This window comes from Sander lucioperca, chromosome 11, assembly GCF_008315115.2.
Source record: "Sander lucioperca isolate FBNREF2018 chromosome 11, SLUC_FBN_1.2, whole genome shotgun sequence".
NCBI lineage: Eukaryota > Metazoa > Chordata > Actinopteri > Perciformes > Percidae > Sander > Sander lucioperca.
The window spans coordinates 237,407-259,040 of record NC_050183.1 but is presented as its reverse complement, the minus strand read 5'-3'; the positions used below and the strand labels follow the sequence as shown (position 1 = coordinate 259,040).

General features: G+C 40.6%; 1 protein-coding gene across 2 annotated transcripts in view; it reads left to right on the top strand.

The window, feature by feature from the left end:
- Window positions 1–21,634, top strand: part of arid3a (AT rich interactive domain 3A (BRIGHT-like)) — a 60,289-nt gene that overhangs the window by 6,977 nt on the left and 31,678 nt on the right. For both annotated transcript variants that reach the window (XM_031307174.2, XM_031307173.2), the window contains exons 2-3: window positions 15,011–15,751; window positions 15,862–16,144. In XM_031307174.2, coding sequence (XP_031163034.1) covers window positions 15,411–15,751; window positions 15,862–16,144 — 624 coding nt within the window. In that variant the 5' untranslated portion in view covers window positions 15,011–15,410. The remainder of the gene's footprint in view (window positions 1–15,010; window positions 15,752–15,861; window positions 16,145–21,634) is intronic.

Genomic DNA, 21,634 nt, shown 5'->3' with positions numbered 1-21,634 from the left:
GTAATTAAAATTACGTTGTGGATTAGAAACGTATGGCCAGTGATCAAGTTCAGGTCTTAAAAAGGCCTCCCCTTTTGCATAATACATTCTGGCCCTAATAAGCCCTAATAACACTTATTGTTATGAAACCAGGTTTACATAAAGACGCAAGTAGTTGCTCTTATATAAATATAGTATTGATATTGTGGTTTAACATATTGTAGGATTTTGCTTATTAAACTATGACGTTATAGCTTGACTATTGTGTCTTTCCATGCTTGTAAAGTTATTAGTATTTTACAGCGCATGGAAATGAACGTTTACCACTTTGTCATCTTGCAAACATTTTAGATTGTCAATATTGATTGTGTTAGACTCTTTTAACTGTCTCAATATCTAAAGTATTGCCTCAAGAAAATGTTCTTGTCATGAAGGAAAGGCCTCTGTAACAGTTGACACATTACTAGAAAGAAACTAAACAATAAGGTGCTTTAATAAAATTATTTTTTTTATTTTTAAAAGGAAAGGAAAGGGAAAAAGCCAAAAAGCATAATATGAGCACTTTAAAAAAAAAAAGAGAAGAATTGAAAGATAAATAAATAATGGAAATAATTAGTAGTTGCAGCTAGGGCTGAACGATTTATTGTTTTCAAATCGAAATCGCGATTTGAAAGAATGCGATTAGCTAATCGTGAAGACCACAATCGAATGTGCAATATTTAGTTGAATTTGGTGTAACATTTGGTTTACCATTTTTTTATTCCTCTTTTCATTATTATTATTACTGTTTTTTCATAAGATAAATGCTGGAATAACGTTACATATCACAGATTGTTTACAGAGATGTGTTATTCTCAATGGATTTTTCATTTATTTTTTATTACTTTATTTAACATGATCGTAGAAGGTGCAATATGTAGATGCTGCTATTGAACTGATGCATATCAGAAATTTCAGTTTACAGGACAGGCCATTTTTTTTTTATTGGAATTATTTTTTATTATTATAACTTTAGCTTTTGTGATACATGTTCTGTGTTTGACTGATTAATGTTCCATGCATATGAAAATAAAATCACTTATTGCTGGTAATTCATATCTACATATGTTCTCATCCTTGCATAAGAATATAAAGCAGTTTTGATGGTGTCTCATGTTATAATGCTCCATGACATGTTTTAGCTGTTACCCAGTGAATATTGAACTTTAGTTAAACTTTTTTTTTTTTTTTTTAAATTGCAAATCGAATCGTAATCGCAATATTTGACAGAAAAATCGCAATTCGATTTTTTTTGCCCAAATCGTTCAGCACTAGTTGCAGCCCTGATTTGATTTTCATTTGTTGCTTTCTAGAATGTGTTTCCAGTTAGTGAGAAATGACCATCATGTCAGTGGTGCACTTTCATTGCCCAATATCAGCTTGATGTCAGTCCTGCCATAGCTAACACGCATTGCTGCTTGGCCATTGAGCATGTCTGTCTTCTCATAGCTTCTCATAGTTGGTACCGGTATTTGTACTTCTAATCCTGTTGTTTTGATGTTTTTGGTTTCCGTAGTGTTCCTTCTCTTGACATGTAAACTGGTACTTGTGACCTCTCCTCTAATCAAGTGTTTGATGTGATCTATGTTGAAACTAAGCTCAGTTTCACATAAAGGTCTGTGTATTAGTCATTACCATCCCATCTTGATCCAGAGTTGTGATGATGTTTGTAGATTCACACCTCAGTGTGTTAAGTGTACATATCAAAATGCAAAGCTGGCAGCGCCGTTATTATTATAAACATTATTAAAATGTTTACAAGCAGAAATCCACTCAGCTTCCTGTCAGCACACAAGCCTGATCTCAGCTCGAGGGTATTTGAAGAACATTTGGAAGCAGCAAGTGTACTATACAAATAGCCTGCTCAGTTAGCCTCTGAACATCATGGCTGAGTGAGTGGCAGTCACTGGCTGTTGGCCACTAAACTGGTTAGTGGCTGTAAATCAATGACAGACAAACATGCACAGACCAGACAAACAGGTTTGACGCTTGTTTGTTGTCTTATTATCAAACTATAATCCTTTACAGCAGGTGTGTCAAACTCAACTTCACTAAGGACCACACTTGGAAGTAAGAATCACATCAGGGGCGAGACATGTATTTATTGACATGCTTTTATTTAATCAAAGTCAAACATATTTGACTGTTTATTGCATGTCTCATATAGCTTTCTCACCAGCCCGGTCTCATGGCAGTTCGTGTAAATGTGACGTTATTTTAATCTATTGATTCGTGTTCACAGGGACGTTTTTCTTGTTTTTTACGTGGTGGCCAACATGTGAAATAATGTATTTCAATGGGAAGCGTATTTCGTGGTCACAGCACGAAAATGGTAGGGAGTAGTATAAAAAGCCGAAAATACTCGTAGGGAGGTTGGTCGGGGTGGTGGATGGGTCAAACAACACAGGACTTTCACCCGGGCGAGCGGGGATCGCGTCCCGCGCGGCGCTTTGTTTCCCGGGGATCGCGTAGCGTTTTGTCCCGTGTGTTATTGTGGCGCGTCCCCCGCGGCCGTCTCCCGGCGTGTAAGGCACCCTTTCCCCGTCGGGTTTCTCCTAAACCCAACCTCCGCCATCCCGTTATTGTGGCGCGTCCCCAGCGCGGCGTCCTTTCCCCGAGAAAATAACGTGACATTTACACGTAAAAAACGAGGAAAACGTCCCTGTGGACACGAATCAATATATTAAAAATAACATGACATTTACACGAACTGCCGTGAGACTGTTCTCACTTACAGTTATGTCGACATAAAGCCCTAAAAAAAAAGTTCCTTAGCCATCACAGAGTTTTGTAAATGAAGCAAAACAATGATTACATTTTTTACATCAACCTGTTTCACAGCCTAAATATGATAACTCTCTGCTTCTGTGGGAATTCCTGAGACTCAAAGTCGGCATATCTGCCTAATTCTGCTTTGAGTGTCACATAATTACAGTTTAAAAAGAGTTTCCCGTCTTTTTGGTTTCTGCACACAACTAGGCAGGCCAAAATCTATTGTGAACCTAAATTGATATGCGGGCCGGATCAAAACTTGGGAGGGGCCGGATTTGGCCCGCGGGCCTTGAGTTTGACACTTGTGCTTTACAGGGTGGTAAGACGGCTTTTATGTTGTTACTGCATTCAAATCGCCCTACAAGGTTTAAGGGTGTGGGCCTTTAAGGCCCACGTTGTGTCACCTGAATGTTTCAGTAATAACCCACTTGTAAATATCAGCATTGCTTGTATCACAGTGAATGTCTGCTGTCTGCACACCACAAGTTTCCCTGCCATTAAAGAAGTGGGAAGCAACTTGGCTTGGCTGGCTTTCAGCTGTTCCGTTGCCAAAAGCTACATTTCTAAAAGGCCTGTGCGGCACGTGGGGCTTTAACTTGGTTATCCTGCCAAAAAAATGCAGGAAGAAAATCAGTAGTTACTTAACTGCCTGGGCCGGAGCCATGAGGGAATCCCAGCAGGGCTGACGGTGACGCAGCCAGGGAGCATACTATAAGGAAGGGTCTGAGCTTTTGGGATGCCCTGCAGTTCCTGAACCGAGCTGCTAGTACAGTTGTAGGCTTTGTGTTTTAATTCACCGGCTGACCGCAATCTATCCTGGTACTTCTCTGCCTGGATACCAGCACGCAGCTGCAACATGCTGACATGTCCATCAAACCAGAAGCGTTTATATTTCATATTTGCATCAGCTAGCGCTGGCAGCCTGCCCAGGCAATCAAAACGTAATTTAATCAGATCCATGCCAAATGATACACATCCCTCATGAGTTTGTATTGGATAGATTGCAGGCACATTAAACTAATCCACATTTAGCACAGAAGTGACAGTTTCTGTTCTGGATGTCTCCATGTACAGTGAACAGAGCTCTTTATCTAAGATTTACACTCATCCATTGCCTCTGTGCAGACAAAAGACTTGATTGTTAAAGATCACAATGCAGTGACGTGACTGCACAGTCACCATATAAACCAACATGTTAATCCAGTTTGGGACGCTCATGCCATTCAATGAAAATGCAAACCCCCAACCCACCTCCCCCGCACTAGAGGAACTATCATCATAAAGTCAGTCTAGAGTTACAATAGCATTGTGCATTGAACTCTGCAAGCAGCGACATGCACTCTCTCTCCTGAATCCCAGCTTTTATGGCAAAGTAAGTCTGCTCACATGAGGAATTTGACTTGGTGTGTTTGTTTCTGCAGCTCATAGAAAGCCAGAGACATTTTTTAAACAAGTCATTTATATAAAGTTGTAGAGGTATAAAGAGTTGCATTAAAGCAGTGTTTAGTAGTTTCCCTTTACAATCATCACATGGTATTCTGGTAAAACTGACTAATTACAGGAAGCTATAAGATTGAGTAATAAAGGATAGAATATACAGTGACAGATGTACAAAACTAATGCAAGCCAGTACAATAGCCCTGCACACAACTCTATCGTTAACAAACTTTGTTTTTTTTCAAATTGTGTCAGAAAAGTGTTGATTGAAGTGCAAGAAGGAACAAATGGAATATTATTTAACATTTCAACCAGAACAGAGTCCGACACAAGACAAACCGATGTAAAGATACACTGTTTCCCTTTAGAAGGGCCTGTGTTTCTCCACCAGAGCTGTCATCACATGAGATTCATGTTTGCTCTCATAATACCACAGTCTCCACGTGAAGTTGTTACATAGCGAGGTCAATATCCACCAGTGAGGCGGCAGGCAGACAATGACATAAATGCCAGCAGACATTTCAGCTGAGTCAGCAGAAACTTTTGTTTTTCATTTTAACTATTCGTCTGAGGACTTTTTCTGCGGTTAGAGGAAGTCCTTCCATGTAGCAGAGTTCAAATGTTTTGTACATTTTACCTGTGGGCTGTCCTGTCTTTAAGTATAAAGTAAGTGCCAATATCCAACAGTTAATTTTAGTTTTTAATACCGTAGGTGTTTCTTCCGTTGTGCCACTTTGTATTTTCAGAGTGGAAAAGCCTCTAAGACATTGATCATTTATGTTTGTTTGTTTGTTTGTTTTATTTGGATCCCCATTAGCTTCAGCATAAGCTAAAAGCTATTCTTCCTGGGGTCCTACAATCTATCATGCGACAATACAATTTACGACAATACATTACACACCATATGCATGTTACTTGCTAGTAATTTCATTAGTAGAAGAAATGGAGCTTTTTCTAATGTTGCACTCGGTGTAAAGTGTTATGGAGAAGAGCATCAGACAAATAAATACATGACATGTGGATTTCCCTGCAAGGTTATGTACCATATGCACCGGCACAGAGAGAGGCCTCTTTCTATAATTTCCTCTTTCCTCATTTCCAAGTAGGAAAACACTTGAATCCAGACTTTTTACATTTATTCTTCATACATGCTGTAACATCAGTTGCTACAAATCACTCTCAGCCTCACTTGCTTGCACAGCTGAATCCTGTTGCTTGATAGATAGCCACACAGTTCACCACTGAGAAGTGGATCACTGGATTATTTTTGCTATATTCCCACTTTATTTATGGCATAGCGGGGGCTAATCAGATTTGGCTGGCTGTGTTGCCTCGACTCGCTGAAAGAGGTCAGTGGAAAGTGCGTGACGAGCCTGCGCGACACTTCCTCAATGATCTTGTTGTTGGTGCAGTGGGGCTCAATGGAGCCTGTGTTATTGCCTTGCAAGGTAATACTGCAAGGAATGTGAGAGAGGGACACATAATCAAGACCAGCACCACTGACCGACTTCTTGTTTTTATGCTTTTTTCCCCCTTTTTTATGTAGAAAGGATCATGAATAGTTACTGTTTGGCTCCCTGTTATATTCAATGCTAACCAGTGTTTACTGTATAAGAAGAGTTAATGCTATTAACAAAATCTATTTTAAAATGCTTATTAAAACACTATTTAAAAACACTTTATATAAAAGTAATCTATCAACATTAAGTATCAAAATAAGATAGAGTTTGATATAAAATAGTGTTGCATGGGAATTAAATAATATATAGCACACAATTTATGCAGTAAATGTTTTATATACTGTATATATGTGTGTGTTACTACTTGTATGTTGCAACTATAATTATTTTTATATTGATTTGTTTCCCCAGACTGTGAAGGCTTAATTCAACTATATTCACCACTGTTTCAATTTAAGAAGCATTTAGTTTTTAGATAGAGGTCTTTCCCTGTCAATCATTGGCCAGGCCTCTCAGTGAGATCTTGACTGTATGTCGATTGAATGTTTTTGCCAGGTGCACAACATAGCATTAGACACATGGCACTCATTTATTTTATACCATTTACTCCTCGTGTCCCTTTAGATTCATTAGTAGCCTCTTCTTGGAAAAAAAGCTCAAACCTGCTAATTGAAGCAAATAATTTACTTGTATAAAGCAAACAATTCAGGGGCCAGCCACACGGAAACGCTTTTTGGTATAAACGCACATGTTTAGCATTGTTTTGGCCGATCGTCCAAACGAATCCTGTAAACGCACTGCCTGAAGACGCACTTTTTTTAAACCTGGTCCCAGGGTGAAAAAATTTGAAAACGCTGGGGCGGCGTTTTCGAATGCGTATCGATGATGTCATTGCCACAACCCGCGACCTCTAGCCTTCGACCTCTTATAACAACAACAACAACAATTCACTATCGGTCCACACAAACGATTGTGGTTTCCTTGCACTAGCCATTTTCGTCGTCGTCTTCTTGTGTTTGTTTTCTTCTTCTACTGTCTGTTTGTATACAGCGTGCAAGCTTTATGTGCATGCTCCGCCTCTTCTTCTCCGTTATTGGTGAATTTCTGTAGCAGAAACGGCACCACCTATAGGCCTGGAATATGAAGTAGCGTGTTGAGTCATTCACAAATGGATCCGTTTGGACGCAACTATTCTTGAAACGATGCCAGGGAAGACGGGGGAAAAAAGATCGTTTTGGTACGTGTGGACTTTCTGCCCGGCTGTTAAAGATCAGAGCTGAGCAATTTGCATGTTAAGATAACTTTTATTTCCCTGTTATTTAAAAAGGTACATATGTAAACAGTGTAAACAGAACTTAAACACATAAAGCCTTTAAAGTAAGAGAGGTGTGGTTGCATCTTTTTCCACTAAGGTCTTCAGTATCTTTTTATTCTACTGTCACACAACATGTAGGGAGTTATGAACAAAACAAAGAAGACAATCTTAAAAGATAAAAACTGGGGCGGCCTCTGGCTCACCCAGTGGGAGCGTTCGCCCCATCTTGGCTGGGCCCTGCAGCGGCGCGGGTTCGAGTCCGACCTGCTGCCCTTTGCTGCATGTCATCCCCCATCTCTCTCCCCCTTTTGTGTCTATCCACTGTCACTATAATAAAGGGAAAAGCCCCAAAAAAATAATCTTTAAAAAAAAAGATAAAAACCCTCTGAAGTGCATTGTGGCAAATTTAAATTTTATTTGAAGTTTTTCAACTAACTTTGTAGGTATGATCATTCTTAGCGGTGGGAATCACAGGGCACCTCACGATACAGATAATATCACAATACAGCAATTATGCGATAATCAATTTACAATCCTATACTGATACATCATGATGTCGGCCTATGAATACAACTATGGATACAAAATGCCTGTGAAAAGGTTAGGTGCTCTCTTTATTCACTGCAAGTCCAAACTTGCACAATTCTGCAGCACAAGTTTTTCAGTCTGTAAATTAAAATTACAGAACTATAGAGCATCTAAGGGTCCAGACTTTGGACTTAAACATGGCTGGGGCATCAGTTTCTTTTCCTCAAAGTGCTGTCCGCCATCCTGTTGAAAACCTCTTCCTCTTCGGCTAGTTAACTTATGTTCAAATTTCCCTCATTCATGTGTTGAATGCCACCTCGAGGAGCCTTGAAGTAGCGAGACTGGGAGCAGGGAAATCTATTTAGAGCGCCATATTTTATTAATTAATATATCAATATTTGGCGCCAGTGTATCAATTATCGTATTGCACGAAGAAGGACAACGATATATTGCTGTGCTGGTATTTGTCCCACCCCTAATCTTTTTACAGTTAAGTAGTGTGTTCTGCTGCAAACTGCATTGTGATGTATTACACTGATATAGTCAGGTTTCAGGATTGGAAGACAACAGGCTTTCTGGAGCCATGTTGCTCAGAAACCAACAGAGAAGTATCATATTTGTCCAGGAGTTTATGTGTTGATAACATCAGTACAAAGCCTGTTTCTCTAGCGGTATAGTACACACTGACAAATGCTACATGCAAGTGCTGAGTGCTGATAAAACCTGCCAACAAGTACATCAACAGAAATTCCAAGGACATACTGTATATTACCACCCACATACATTAAATGACATGTGATCTTTAGGAAGTGAAGAGCGCTTATAGCACCAGAGATAGAGACAAAACAACAATGTGGATTACCACTTGAAGAATCACAGTCACTCTGAATTTCTAGTCAAGCAGAACAGAGAGATGTTCATTTTAATAGCCAGTTTTAAGTCTCACAACCAGTTAATCTCAGAATAACCTCACTGCTTTAACAGACAATGTTTTTTTCTTTCAGTACATAAAAGGAAATTAACTTTTATTTCAAATGTTGAAATGCAAGATATGCATCTGCACTGGCACATGAAAACAAAACTACCTACTGAAGAAAAAACCCTGGCATTAATGTCTGTGTTGCTCTATGAGAACTTTAAAACTAGTTTGTAGCACATATGTTGCAAGCACCATGTGCAGGGCTGTAGCCAGGGTTAGGAAATTATTGAGGTCCAGAATTTCTTCTTTTATTGGAGCCCAATTACTGCGTTTCTGGACAAGCAGAATCCATACCACCATGACACCTACAAACAAAACCCAAGCTATACAATACACACAAACTCCTAATCTATATTTAAATACGTTTAGAGGGACCTGTTGGCAAAAATGCTTTTATTAAAGCTGCACAATTTACTCTGTACTTTTACTTTAGTAACATTCTGAATTCAGGACTTTAACTTGTAATGAAGTATTTTTACATAAACGTATTAGTAGGCTGCTTTTACTTAAGTAGGCTAAAAGAACCGAGTACTTCTTCCACCACAATTTACTGTCACTGTGTGTGTGTGTGTGTGTGTGTGTGTGTGTGTGTGTGTGTGTGTGTTTTGTTTGGCTGCTCTAACATGGGCGCCGAAATGAAAAACAAAAAGTTCTGCGATGCACACACGGCTCAGGCGGTGTGGCCCGGTCAGTCTCTCCCACACAGATAGTTGTCATTTTTCATGCAGTTTTACGTCATTCAGACTGCAGAGATAGTGTTTTTTTTAGGAAATAATTACCAAGATCCGGACCTCTGTGACCTCATAGCTGGCTACGGCCATGACCATGAATTAAAAAGACACAAAGATGAATTCCTGCACATTCACTGTACAAAGGATTGTAGTATTAGAAGACTTTGGTGCTCTTTTTAGAGTACATTGGACAGGCTATGTGTCTATGCCAGCAGCCAATCTTGTATGTAAATATGTGCCTATACATGTGCATGTAAGGTGGTGTAGGTCTCTTTATCTCATTGGAATTAGACCCTTAGCTCTCGCTCTTATCACTCTGTACTGTTTGCTCAGACCTTGCAATCTTCTACCTCTCGAATGAGGGTTTTGGAGAAAAAAAAGAAGAGGATTAACCCATTAGCTGTCATCGTTTCTACTTATCCTTCATTCAGCCAACTGTTAAAGTTTATGTCCCGTGTCTGTCCACCCTTCCCCCACATGGGGTGCCCTCTACCAGTCTCCCTTTAGCCAATCAATATCTCCTGAGGTTGAATGGCCTGTCCTCTTGCCCCACATGCCCTCTCCAAGAGGTCAGAGGTCACTGTTGTGTACAGAGCAGGAGTCCTGAATGCTGGTTGGGCTTTAGGTTATTCCTCAAAGACAGTGGTGCAAGCAGGGTGGATGCTTGAATCTGATTCTCCCAGTTCAAGTTCACCTTTCTACCCTACTGCCCCTGCAAAGGCTGTCGTAAAATGCAAATACAAGCCTTAAAATGTAAATGAAGGGAAGTGAGAGAGAGACATGAAAAAAGAATCCCCATATATCAGCCATCACAGCAGGATATACATTTGGCCTTTGGTCTTTGGTTAACACAAGATGCCAAGTAGTCGTATTGATTTGGAGGCAGACTATTGCATTTAGAAGTCCTTCAAAAAGATCTGGCAATAACGTTGTGGAGGAAATCCTCTATTAGTCTAAATATTTCCTTAACTGGCAAATGGCCTTTGACCACAGCTACTCAGATATGGCAAATGTTAGAGTGATGGATCAAAAACCATGAAGCAAGTTGGTTGCTATGATTAAGTTTCCAAAGTATTTTGATTAGCAACTTACTCATAATTCATTATGCTTTCCAACAAATCGGGATTTTCATATAATAGCAGGTCACTGTTCCAAGGCGTTGATAAGGTAAAAAAAATTACCCTAAGTGCAGTGTTGATTTCCCACCCTGGATAGAGTATAGCCTAAAAGAGACCCAGCAGGTTTTTTTTAAAGATTATTTTTTTGGGGCATTTTCGGCCTTTATTTTGACAGGACAGCTGAAGACATGAAAGGGGAGAGAGGGGGGAATGACATAAGCAAAGGGCCGCAGGTCGGAGTCGAACCCGGGCCTGCTTCGTCGAGGAGTAAACCTCTATAGCGCCCGCTCTACCAACTGGGCTATCTGGGCGCCCCCAGCAGGGTTTTTGAAGGGGATTCATCCCTGGACCACTGAGACTGCTTAGTTTTTGTGCTGAGCTGTTTTATTAAATGCCTTATCACTCTAGCCAAAGTCTGGTTATTCATGTGTGACAATGAGATACCAAGGGAAACCACCACACATGTTGCACAGCAGAGTTGCACCCAGTAAGGGTTATCGTAGCTCTTCCTTCTTCCTAAAGCATTGTTTTTTTGTGTGTAAATCAGTATCTTTGCACACATGTAGAAAACATTTGACTTCTGTCTTTGGCTCATAGTCTTCTTTACAGTTCATCTTGCTCTGTGTTTTCATCTATTCTTGTTGATTATTGCTGTCATATATAAAAGGTTTTATAAGCATCAAACCTGCCTTCTCATTTGGGGAAGTGTGTTTTTTTTTGGGGGGGGCATGTGTTGTGGTGCAATATAATGTGCACTATCTAGCATGTAGGAAATTGTGATGCCTGTGATGAACAGTAGCATGAAACAAAGCGACCACTCCTGCTTCCCCCTGCACAGGAAGAGTCAACAGAACAGCTTTGTTGTAATCACTTCTGTCTTTAAAATTACCTATGAGAAAGAAAGAGAGAGAGAGAGAAAGAGAGACTCTGAGCCCTTTGTCATGTGTCAGTAAGTAGAACAGAGACAAGTTGTCTCCGTTAAACCAGGTCCAGTTAGGTAAGATGTTTAAATCCTGCTTACACTGGTCCTATTCTCCATCTGACAACTGCAGGAGTTTGGTTGTGCCTCTATCGCCCTTAAAGAATGTAATGAATCAATATTGAATATCTGTTGGCTGCCTCGCTGCATCTGCTCCGTCAGTTGTCATTTCCTTCACCCTCTGAAGAAACACAAGTTACACAGCTCTTGTTTCCTTGCGCAACATTTCTCTAACATATAGTACAGGGTGACTGAAATATTTCTTTATGTGCATGCAGTGGTTCTGTATCAACTGTTGACGTAAGATTTTGTTGATGTGTTGCATTTTATTGAAGACCATTTAAGACTTTTGCTGTAGTGGCAGAACTCTTGAAGTACATGTTGTGGCTCAGGCATCTGACCAGTTGAGCTAAAATTGAAGAGCTGCAGGGTGTCAACTGTATGCTGATTGCTGCTGGTTGAGTGTTTATATGGGACTGAGGGCATTTGAAATGTTCTTGTTTTTTTTTTTTCAAACTTGCTATTGCTGTTCAGCCAGTTCATGACATCTCCATTTATGCTTATGTTTGATTCTTCCTGAGACACACAAAGTGTGGTCATTGTTACACATTCTAAGAGGTTTCTCAGCTTTTCTTTAAGGCTTCCTGCAAAATAATTTATTGTTTTAAAGTGTGCAGACAACAGCTGAATGACAATATATTTGTAATGTAATTGCTTTCTTCTATCGGGAAAGGTGCATTAACGCATTTGACGCACTCCTTGTGAGATTACTAATATTGTGCAAATATTGGCTGATCTCGAGTCAGACCTGTGGATTTCTTATTGTAACAATGTCTCGGCTGAAACATCTGCTTACAGAGTAACTGTAGTGATAAACAGGATGATTGTGGGTGTTGTCTCTCTTCTCATCCTGTATTCCTGACTATGTAAATATAAGATATGGAAATCCAAATCCATTTTCCTGTAAATAGAAACAGGACTTAATTTCACTCCGCTTATGGAGAGACCTTGGACTTTACATGCAAATCTACTGTTTATCCTTCTCGGGGGTTGAGAATGTGCCTACATGGTAATTGCACTACCATACCCATGAAATGCTGGTATGACTTTCTGTATAATTCCAGTGATCTACATGCAGGAAAAAAAACAACCCTCTTTCCCTATAGCCTCCCAAGACAAAAGTATCCCTTCTGGTTATATCATCATTGCAGTGTGATGATGAGGTGTCATGTGGCCAAGGATTGCTGCGGTGGCTACTTTTTAGACCAGGTTAGCACGCCGGAATTTATATAGAAGTAACTGGTGTCCCAGAGTTTCCCCATATGGTGTGGTCTCCATTTTGCCTCAAGGAGCTGCTGACTCAAAAATAATTTGTGAAACCTTGTTCTACTGGAGGGATGTTTTATAGGGTTGCATAAGTCTGATAATGCTGTTTCAGAGGCTTTTTGCACTCTGACATTAATAAAAATGTGGTGGAAACACTAAATGCCTTTTAATTTTTAATGTCTTTATGATGCTTCGTTATAATAATGACAAATATGAGCTATCAGTGCAAAAAAAAAAAAGACAAAACAGTGACAAAATGACATATGAAAGACGTGTGATAGAGGGAACAAGGGAAGAAAGAACCTTTTTGGTGGAGTCTTGTCACATTATACTTTAACAGTATATCACTATTTAAGTGGTACTGAATATCTGTGCAGTGTTTTGTCTTTGAGCAACCTAATACCAAACTATCAGACGTTACACTTCCAGGATTGCTCCGGTGCCGCAGGAAATTCTGCCGGATGCACGTATTTTCCGTTTCCTTCCGCTTTCTTGTTCCTTCCTGTTCTGTCCTTGCCTCCCTGTCTCAATCAGGGAGCCTATGTAGACAGTTGCATGATAAGGGAATGTTTTGTTTCAGGACTATCTCCTTTTGGAGGTCAGTGGGAGCAGTGTAACAGGGCCAGACATAGGTTCTCATGCATCCCAGAACTATGCTCAAGGTGACCATCTTTTCTTTGACGCCATCGATATCTTGAGATATCATGTACTTGATAGTTGGGGCTAGGGATATAAGCATCAGGAAAATGCACAGGACCTCAGAGAGTTGGGACTACACTGCACAATAACATATCGTGGTTGTACTGTACTGCCTGCTTGATTGTCTCCTCAATTGAGTGTTCATTAAATGCTTCTGTGGGATTCATCAAGGTCTCCCGAACCTTCTTCACGTTATGTGAAATGAGTTGTGCTGCTCCTGAGTTTTCTTTAACAATTCAAATGTAACTGTAACTCATTCAAGTTTTCATCCAGAGTGTACTCAATATAAAAGTGCAATGCAAAATCAACAGTTTCTGAAAGTACATGATCAGGGCAGGTGGTGGCAGGTCTGTCTGGTCATGTATTAGTCAGCGTAGCTGAGATGAGTGGTGGCGTACAGTCACTGCCGCCTCCTGTCATGACTGGCACTTCAGCATATCCAGCACCTGCACTTGAAATTAATTTCCCCACATGCTGTTGACTTGCTGTTCAGCTCTTATCTCTGCGTGGCTGGTCTGAGCCACAAACCCAGACTTCTTAACATTGTGAACACTTTCTGAGTAAACAGAGAGTGGGCAGGACACACAATTACTCTCCCTTCAGTATCACTCTGGGCTATAGGTGGGATCACTGTTGTGTTATAACAATTGACTAAAGGGAACAGACATTATTGATACCAGAATGTTGAAGCTCTTTGCTTTTAACAGACACTGCTTTGCATATCTAAGCACTTTTGGGAACAGGTATGTAGGAGAAGCATTACCACCTACAGAAGTTGCAAAAAAAAACCTCCCCACTGTGTCTCTACACTTCCAATACAACTTTTTAATGAGGGGAAAAACCCACCAGTCGTACCTGAGCCAAGGCATACCACTGAATATTAATTGTGTGTAGGTGAGACAGCGTTGAGTGGTGGGCTGAATTTATTCTTAGCTTTGAGCCAACCAGGTGAAGAACGTGACAGTTCTTTCTATGATTTCACTTCCTCTTATTGTTGAGGCTAAAACACTGTCCTACTGTGTGAGCGGCTTGTCTAATCTGTTTGTGTGAGTAATCCTGCACATGCTGCACAACTGACAATTAGGGACTGCGTATTTATGCTACACATGGACTTCAGACTGAAATGAGCATTTTTGTGTGTGAAATTGGGTATTTTCTTCTCTATCAAATTTGACTTAAGTCATGATTTGAGTTGACAGGGCGGCTCTGTGGTCTTCGCAGTACTTTTCTCACTATTCTGCAACTAAAATTGCAACTAAAAAGAACAAACTTAAATCTAAAAGTAATTGATCAAGTTTCTCAAATAATATGTTGGACTTTTTCCTTTATTTAATAGGAGTTTGCAAAACAGGGAAACAAAGCCAAATGCAATATCAACACATTCAATTATAGATACACAAAATAAGTAGTAGACTGTAGTTTTAGTTTTATCCGAACGGAATCAAATCAGAGGAGCGAGAGATAATGTCCACTTTAGTGAAAGGCCAACAAATGGAAAGTTTTAAAAACAGAGACATCAGATGCTTTGGGGAACGTTGCTAAACAGTTTTTGCGCTGCCACAACAAAAAGCTTCAACTGAAGGTACTGATGTTAACAGACAGTGGGGAAGTAGAAGTCTGACACTCTGTTATTCTTTCTCTCCCTCAGGTCTTTGTAGTCTGTCAACATACTCTTGTCTTCCTACCTTCGCTTCCGCTACTTGTGCCTCACTGAATGCTGTACAACTCAGCTCTGCTGCCGGCTTTGGTTTCCCCCCGACTGCAGGAAAAACCACTGAGACAAGAGAGAGGCCTCTGTCTCCAGAACTGCAGCCAACCTTTCTCAGAACTTTGACTGACCCCCCGCCTCCTCCTTCTTTCCACTCCATAACCATAACCTGCAAACCTCCAGCCAGTTGCTAGCTGCTTTGCCACAGACACGGTTGGCAATCGCTATTCCTGGGCAGAAGGATCAACCATCGTCCCCCGACCGGTCGCGGACTGGTGCGCCTTCAGTGGGGGAGGGAGGGGAAGGAAGGCAGCTGAACGCCGTGCAGCTTTCCCCGGAGATGAAGCTGCAGGCTGTCATGGAGAACCTGCACAGGCAGCAGAGGGCCAAGCTGCTTATGGAGCAGCAGCTACAGCAGCAGGCCGCCGCCCAACACAATCAGGTCCGCACAATTGTTGGTGGAGGGGATGAGCCGATGGGGAGCCCGACCCCTGAGGCAGAGCAGGCCCAGATGGCAGCACTGGCTGCCATGCGTGCCGCAGCGGCCGGGCTGCAGAGGGTGACGGACAGCCCCATGTCAGATCGCAGCAGTGGCGGCGAGGACGAAGGTGATGAGGATGACAATGAAGACGGGGAGGAGCATTACAAGGACATGATGGGGTCAGATGAGGAGGAGCAGATGTGAGTAGTGAATGTCTGGTCAAGTTGCTCTGAAACATGCAATCTGTTTCAGTGGTTCCCTTCATTGGTGCATGTCTTTTTAACAATATTCTGTTTTTAAATACACACAGCAAACAGAAATGGGACGAGGAAGACTTTGAAGGCGAGATGGAAGAAGACTTTGACGATGACCTGGCGGAGGAGGGTCTGCCAACCGGCCATGACACGGTGGCTCCCGGGAAGGGCATCTTCCTGCTGCCCCACCGTCAACTCCACCCCCACTCCCAGCTGCTGAAGGCCCGTCCCAGTGTCGACCAGGAGACCCGCGTAGCCATCCTGCCTCCCCACGCCACGCACAGCCATCTGGGCGGGCAGGACCACGGAGAGTGGACCTACGAGGAGCAGTTCAGACAGGTAGGATGTCTTTGTATTTCTTCGTATACCTCCTGCTCCTCTGCTTGGTGTGTTCTTCTGTTGCACTCATTTTAATGTACAATTACATGCAAATAAACATTGCTACTGGAGATTCAGGCATGTCAAAGTCTGCAGCTTTGACTCTTGCAGTCATGTTGTCAGTGTGGAGAACCATATCAGCTACATTCCTAAAATATCTTGAAGTCAGCTGCTGTAGCACTCTGAGCATCTACATAAAGCTAAACTGTTAGTTGTTGACCAGTGAGCCACATCTGGCCTTCACATCCCTCATATCATGTCACTTTCCCAGCTGAAGTAATCTGAGTCAATGCCTGCAGCCTAAGAGTGAATTGAATAGGACTGCTTTGCTGAGGCAAAGAAACTGAGGGCAGAGAGAGGGTACGGGGGGAGTTTAGTGCATTTTAACAGCTTTACCATGCTGGCGTTTACTGTAAACATGCTAGTGGGCTGGATATTATGAGGGAGGCCCCTGTGGAATAAGACAGGCTGTTTACATGAAGAGATTTAAGTCTGTCAACAGCTAAGTTTAGTTGGAGGGCTGCTGCTGATAAAAAAAAAGACTGAGAGACGATGGAACGATGTAAAATCCACTCACTGATAATAGCAAATTACTTGTTTATTTATTCCTTAATTTCTTTGCATTTTCTGCCATATTTGCCCCACAAAGTAACGCCATCCCATAGTGTGCATGGACAATTCTAAAAAATTAGATTGCCACTCAGCATTAGTACAGAATGAAATGTGATGACAATGCTCCATTTTGGGGAAATTGGATCATTACAGTAAACTTTTCATCTAACAAGTGGGATACAAGCCTTTGAGAAAAAGAATGACCTTTTCTGACAACGTTGAAACCTTTTAAACTTGCTGGAAAAACTAAGGCTACTTTACTGGGAAATAAAGTGTGGTATATTACTAAGCCACCATTTTATGGAAAGGCAGTTATATGACCTTACAAAAGCCACTATTGAAATTCAAACACACTCACACTCATCAGTAGCAATATCTCAAGCCGTAAAACATATTTGACAGTATGTAGTAAGCAGCAGCCTTTTTTTTTATCTAAGCAGACTTTACTAACCTCTTTTAAAAGAGAAAACTGGTTTGGGAATTGTTTAGGAGAAGATTTTCATATTGATGCCTTCAGTATGTTTGAGGTAAACAAGCTTCAACCCAAACATGTACTTCATTTTTAAACCTAACCATATATTCTGTAATTTAAGGCCTATTTCTTGTAATTACAGCGTATGGAATATAGCTCCTCTAAAACCTACACTCTGCTTCTCTGAATAGTCCACCCCTCCCTCAGTAGAGCCTCATATGGTGTTTTTCATACGTCAGGTAGGAAACACAGAACATTTTTATCATGACATGTCAGTGTCACTGGTGGTTATATAATCAAAACAGCCAGTATATTGGCTGTTAAGATAGTGTTACGCAATCCATTGTTGATTAAAACGACAAGCCTACAAAATGTCGTACTCCTACTACTATAGGGGGACAGAGCAGAGGGGAAGACCAAACTGCATGCTGTCATTTAAAACCTGCATTTTAACATGATATAAGGAATAAAGCAACAACGGTCACATCTGTTTGCAGGGAATCGTGGCTCTTACCCTCCTTACTGCTGATAGTTTATAATATTGTGAATCCAGGATTTTAGTCTTGCATGTTATTCACACAGCACCCATTTGGCCCCTGGATGATTACGGTGATTAGTAATAATTGCAGCTTTAGCCTGTTATTACAATGCTCTGTAAATGTGCTGTGTAAAGCAAAAATGGCCAACCTGTTATGACAAAGACAGTCTGTCCCCTGATAATTCTAACCCAATGCAAATCAAACTCAGTGATTTCAGCCTTAATTTATATTTAGTGGGTGCCATTTCTCTTCTGCTTCTTCTTTTTCATCTGAAACCACCATTTGTGGTTTCTTCTTGACACGTGAAAAGGACACAAGTTAAATCTACAGACAACAGTTTTTGAATGCATTTTCAGTGCAAACTTGATAAGAAGGTTAAGAAATGCAGAATGTTGAAATTATATTGTGATATATGTGGTAGTGTGGTGAGTCATAAAAGCCCAAAGCAAAATGTCAAAACGTACTTGGACTGCACGCAAGCAAATGTGCAGCCACCTAAAACATCACCAAAAAATCTATATGATGCAACTATCAAGGCTAGGAAAACTTCACCCTTAAACCCCCTCACCCGACCACACAAATACTCATAATTGAAGCTTTATACAGTTCATTGTGATACCCAACAAGTTCTCATAGGTTCTCAACATACTTGACTTAAGTTAGCCAAAGACATGGCTCTTCATGGCAGTCCATTTTTATCATGAAAGTCTGTGACTAAAGACTGAATTCAAATCAAACATTGTAAAAGCAGCACCCCTTAATCACAGAATAAGCCTCAGTGTTTGGGGCATGGGATACATCTGGCTATAGGTGAGGTGTGCATTTCAGTCATCATTTTGTATCTTTCTCTAAAACATTAGTTCAAAGGTATTTTAAAGAACAGACAAGATATGTAGTTGTTTATTCATTAATTTAGCATTCCATGCAGTTGCATATGAATTCAACTTTACAATTTTATTCGTCATATGTAGGTTAACACAGAGTCAACGTTACAATGGAATGTATATGACAAGAGATCAGGGGTCAGCTCAGCAATAAAAGCACTGGTTGTGACTCGCTACAATAAGAGCACTAGCCATAAAAGATCAAATAAAATGACCAAAATAAGATAAAATGACAAAAGGATGTAAGATCAAATGTAATGACAGATCATTTATTATACTATTTTTTTCACTTCAGAAGATTATGTTTTTAAGAACCATGGGAGAAAGTCGTGATCTCAAGTCTGAGTGAAAAAAAAACCAAATGTGATTCTCATTTTGACCAGCATTGTAAAACCCTATAACTTACACTTATTATAACTTACACTTACTTACTTTCATGTGTTCTGGTGTTAAATTGTGTGAAGATTCAATCACACTGGGTGGGGAGGAAGGGGTTAAAGCTGTACAGTTTATTTTAGGCAGGTGGGTGGAGGCTGCCGGAATGTGCCTGAGGGAGGGTGATAATGTGGCCACTGGGAACCCCAGATCCTCAGCAGAAACCGTGCGTGCCTCTATCAGTCAGCAGCAGTTGGAGCTCTTCCAACCGGAGAACTGTCCTTTTCTCTGTTAAGTCACGTTTGTTAAGTCCCAATATCACAATACAGTGTCTCTAGGGCATTACAGTGATGGTTCATGACCCAGTCCAAGGTAAACCTCCCTATAAAAAATTTAGCGTAGGAAGAATTTGAAAAACATTAGGAGAGAAAATTCAAAAGAGAGACCCTCCGGCCTCACATTATTGATGATTCAATAATACTGTGGGTGGGAACAATGTCAATTAGAAAAGTGAACAGAAAGTTGTAACATTTAGGAGAAATGCAAAATAAAGCAACTGGATTGTAATCTAACAGGCGTTTAACAGGTCCTGTACTAATGTAGTGAACCCACTTTAAGTAGATCAGTGAAATTAGTGTGTCACAATAAAATAGGTTCAGTGAAAGTATTTGGATATCAGTTCTTCACACCTAGATCTAAAGTGCCATTTACTGTAGGCGAGGAAACATGCACACAAACCCCACTTTTAAGTTAAGTTTGCCCCAAAAACTGTGTGGCTAAGATATATCCGCCAAGACCCAACCTGCATTCCTGGTGGATCAGCCGGCCACCTTCCTCTCTCCCCACTCTCAGCTGAAAGGTCAGACTAAATCAAGCCAGGAGGTGCTGTCTGTTTGGATGTTTGATTACGCTGTGGTTTTTAAGTGAATTCATCAAAATATTCAAGGCACTTTGCGAGCGGTGTCATATCTGACTGTGGCAGGGTGCAGTAATATTAAATAAAGGACAACGATGTATGCAGATATCAAATTATGCCAGCATTGTTGGATTATTTTGTAATTGAAACTGATTTGCATTGCTGGTGGAGCGCAAATTCAGCAGAGTTATTTCAGTGATACCACTGCACACACACCCCAATACATCTGCCACTATCAATATCCATATAAATATCACTCTTTGCAATGCATTTTAATTTCCAGGAAAATGTTTGCACTCCTTTTAAAGTTAATGGTACATGTGCTATCCTACAGCCAATGCTAATATTAACTTTATTTATAGCACCTTTCAAAAACAAGTTACAAAATGCTTGCAGAAGGAAATTACCAGATAAATAATAAATAAAAGTAGAATTGATACAGAAATAATGACAAGCGAGGTATGAATTACTAAAACACAATAAAATATAGGAAAATATAATATAGTCTTGAATGCGATCCGTCACATGGGTTGTGCCAACTGTGTGACCGCACAGGGCCTCGCGCTGGCCTCGCACTGGCCTCGCGCCTGCCTGGTTTAAAATCCTGCAGTTTTTTCTCTCTCTTTTTTCTTTTCATTTTTTTACATTCAATATATTTCTATGCCTGTTCTCGACTAGATGTGATCTCAAATGAAATTCCAGTTTGTCATAAAATCAAAAAATAATTTTTACATTTATGATGTTACGCCGTTACCATGGTTACATTAGTGTATCCTGCGAGAGTGCGAGCGAGGAAGGAGACGGGAGAAACAATGTCAGATACACAAGGGCGCGACCAATTTCGCAAACGCTGGACTTACAAAGACTTTATTGCTGAGTTTGTGGGCAAGAAGGCAAGGAAAGTGACTTTCATTTTATCCAGCATGCAGTATGATAAGTCGCTATATAAAGCTATATAAAGAATATAAAGTGACATACAGCTGAGCTGCCATGCCGTAGGTCAGACAGCCTATTTTTCTGACAGCTAAATAGTCCGTTATCTCTCTTAACACCAAAATACAAATACAACTATCTCTGTGGCAATGCCTTTCATCCTATCTATTTTGGCATGTATTTCAGCAACATGGACAGAGGACGTACGTCCACATTTAACACATGCACACACAACAAGTCACACGAGAACACACACACACACACACACACACACACACACACGAATATGACTATATAGCTGTCTGAATAACGGCAGTCCCCGTGCAGGTTGACAGTGATTCTTGCGCGTGCATCACGGTGTAATGAGCTGGGCTTTGCACGTTAAGTTCGCACAGGGCAACACAGGCTTTAAATACACAAAGTAATTCATAGTTCATAGTCTTAAGAAGAACTACAATTTGTATTGTCTTCATTTTAATAAGAACTAAAAATCCAGACATTTTACCTTAACTATGTTACGTAAGTTAGCTACATGAGGGGTCATCCCTATGTACCCAGGGTCATCGTTGTAAGAGATTGGTAAGGGCTATCTCTGCAGTTCAAACAGCAAAAGAACAAAGGAAGCTGGACTTTCAAATGCAGTTTGTATGGTAAAAATCCATTCAGTCACTGTGGACATATCAATGTCTAAAGTCAAGAAAACTGTCTTGCTGGCAAATT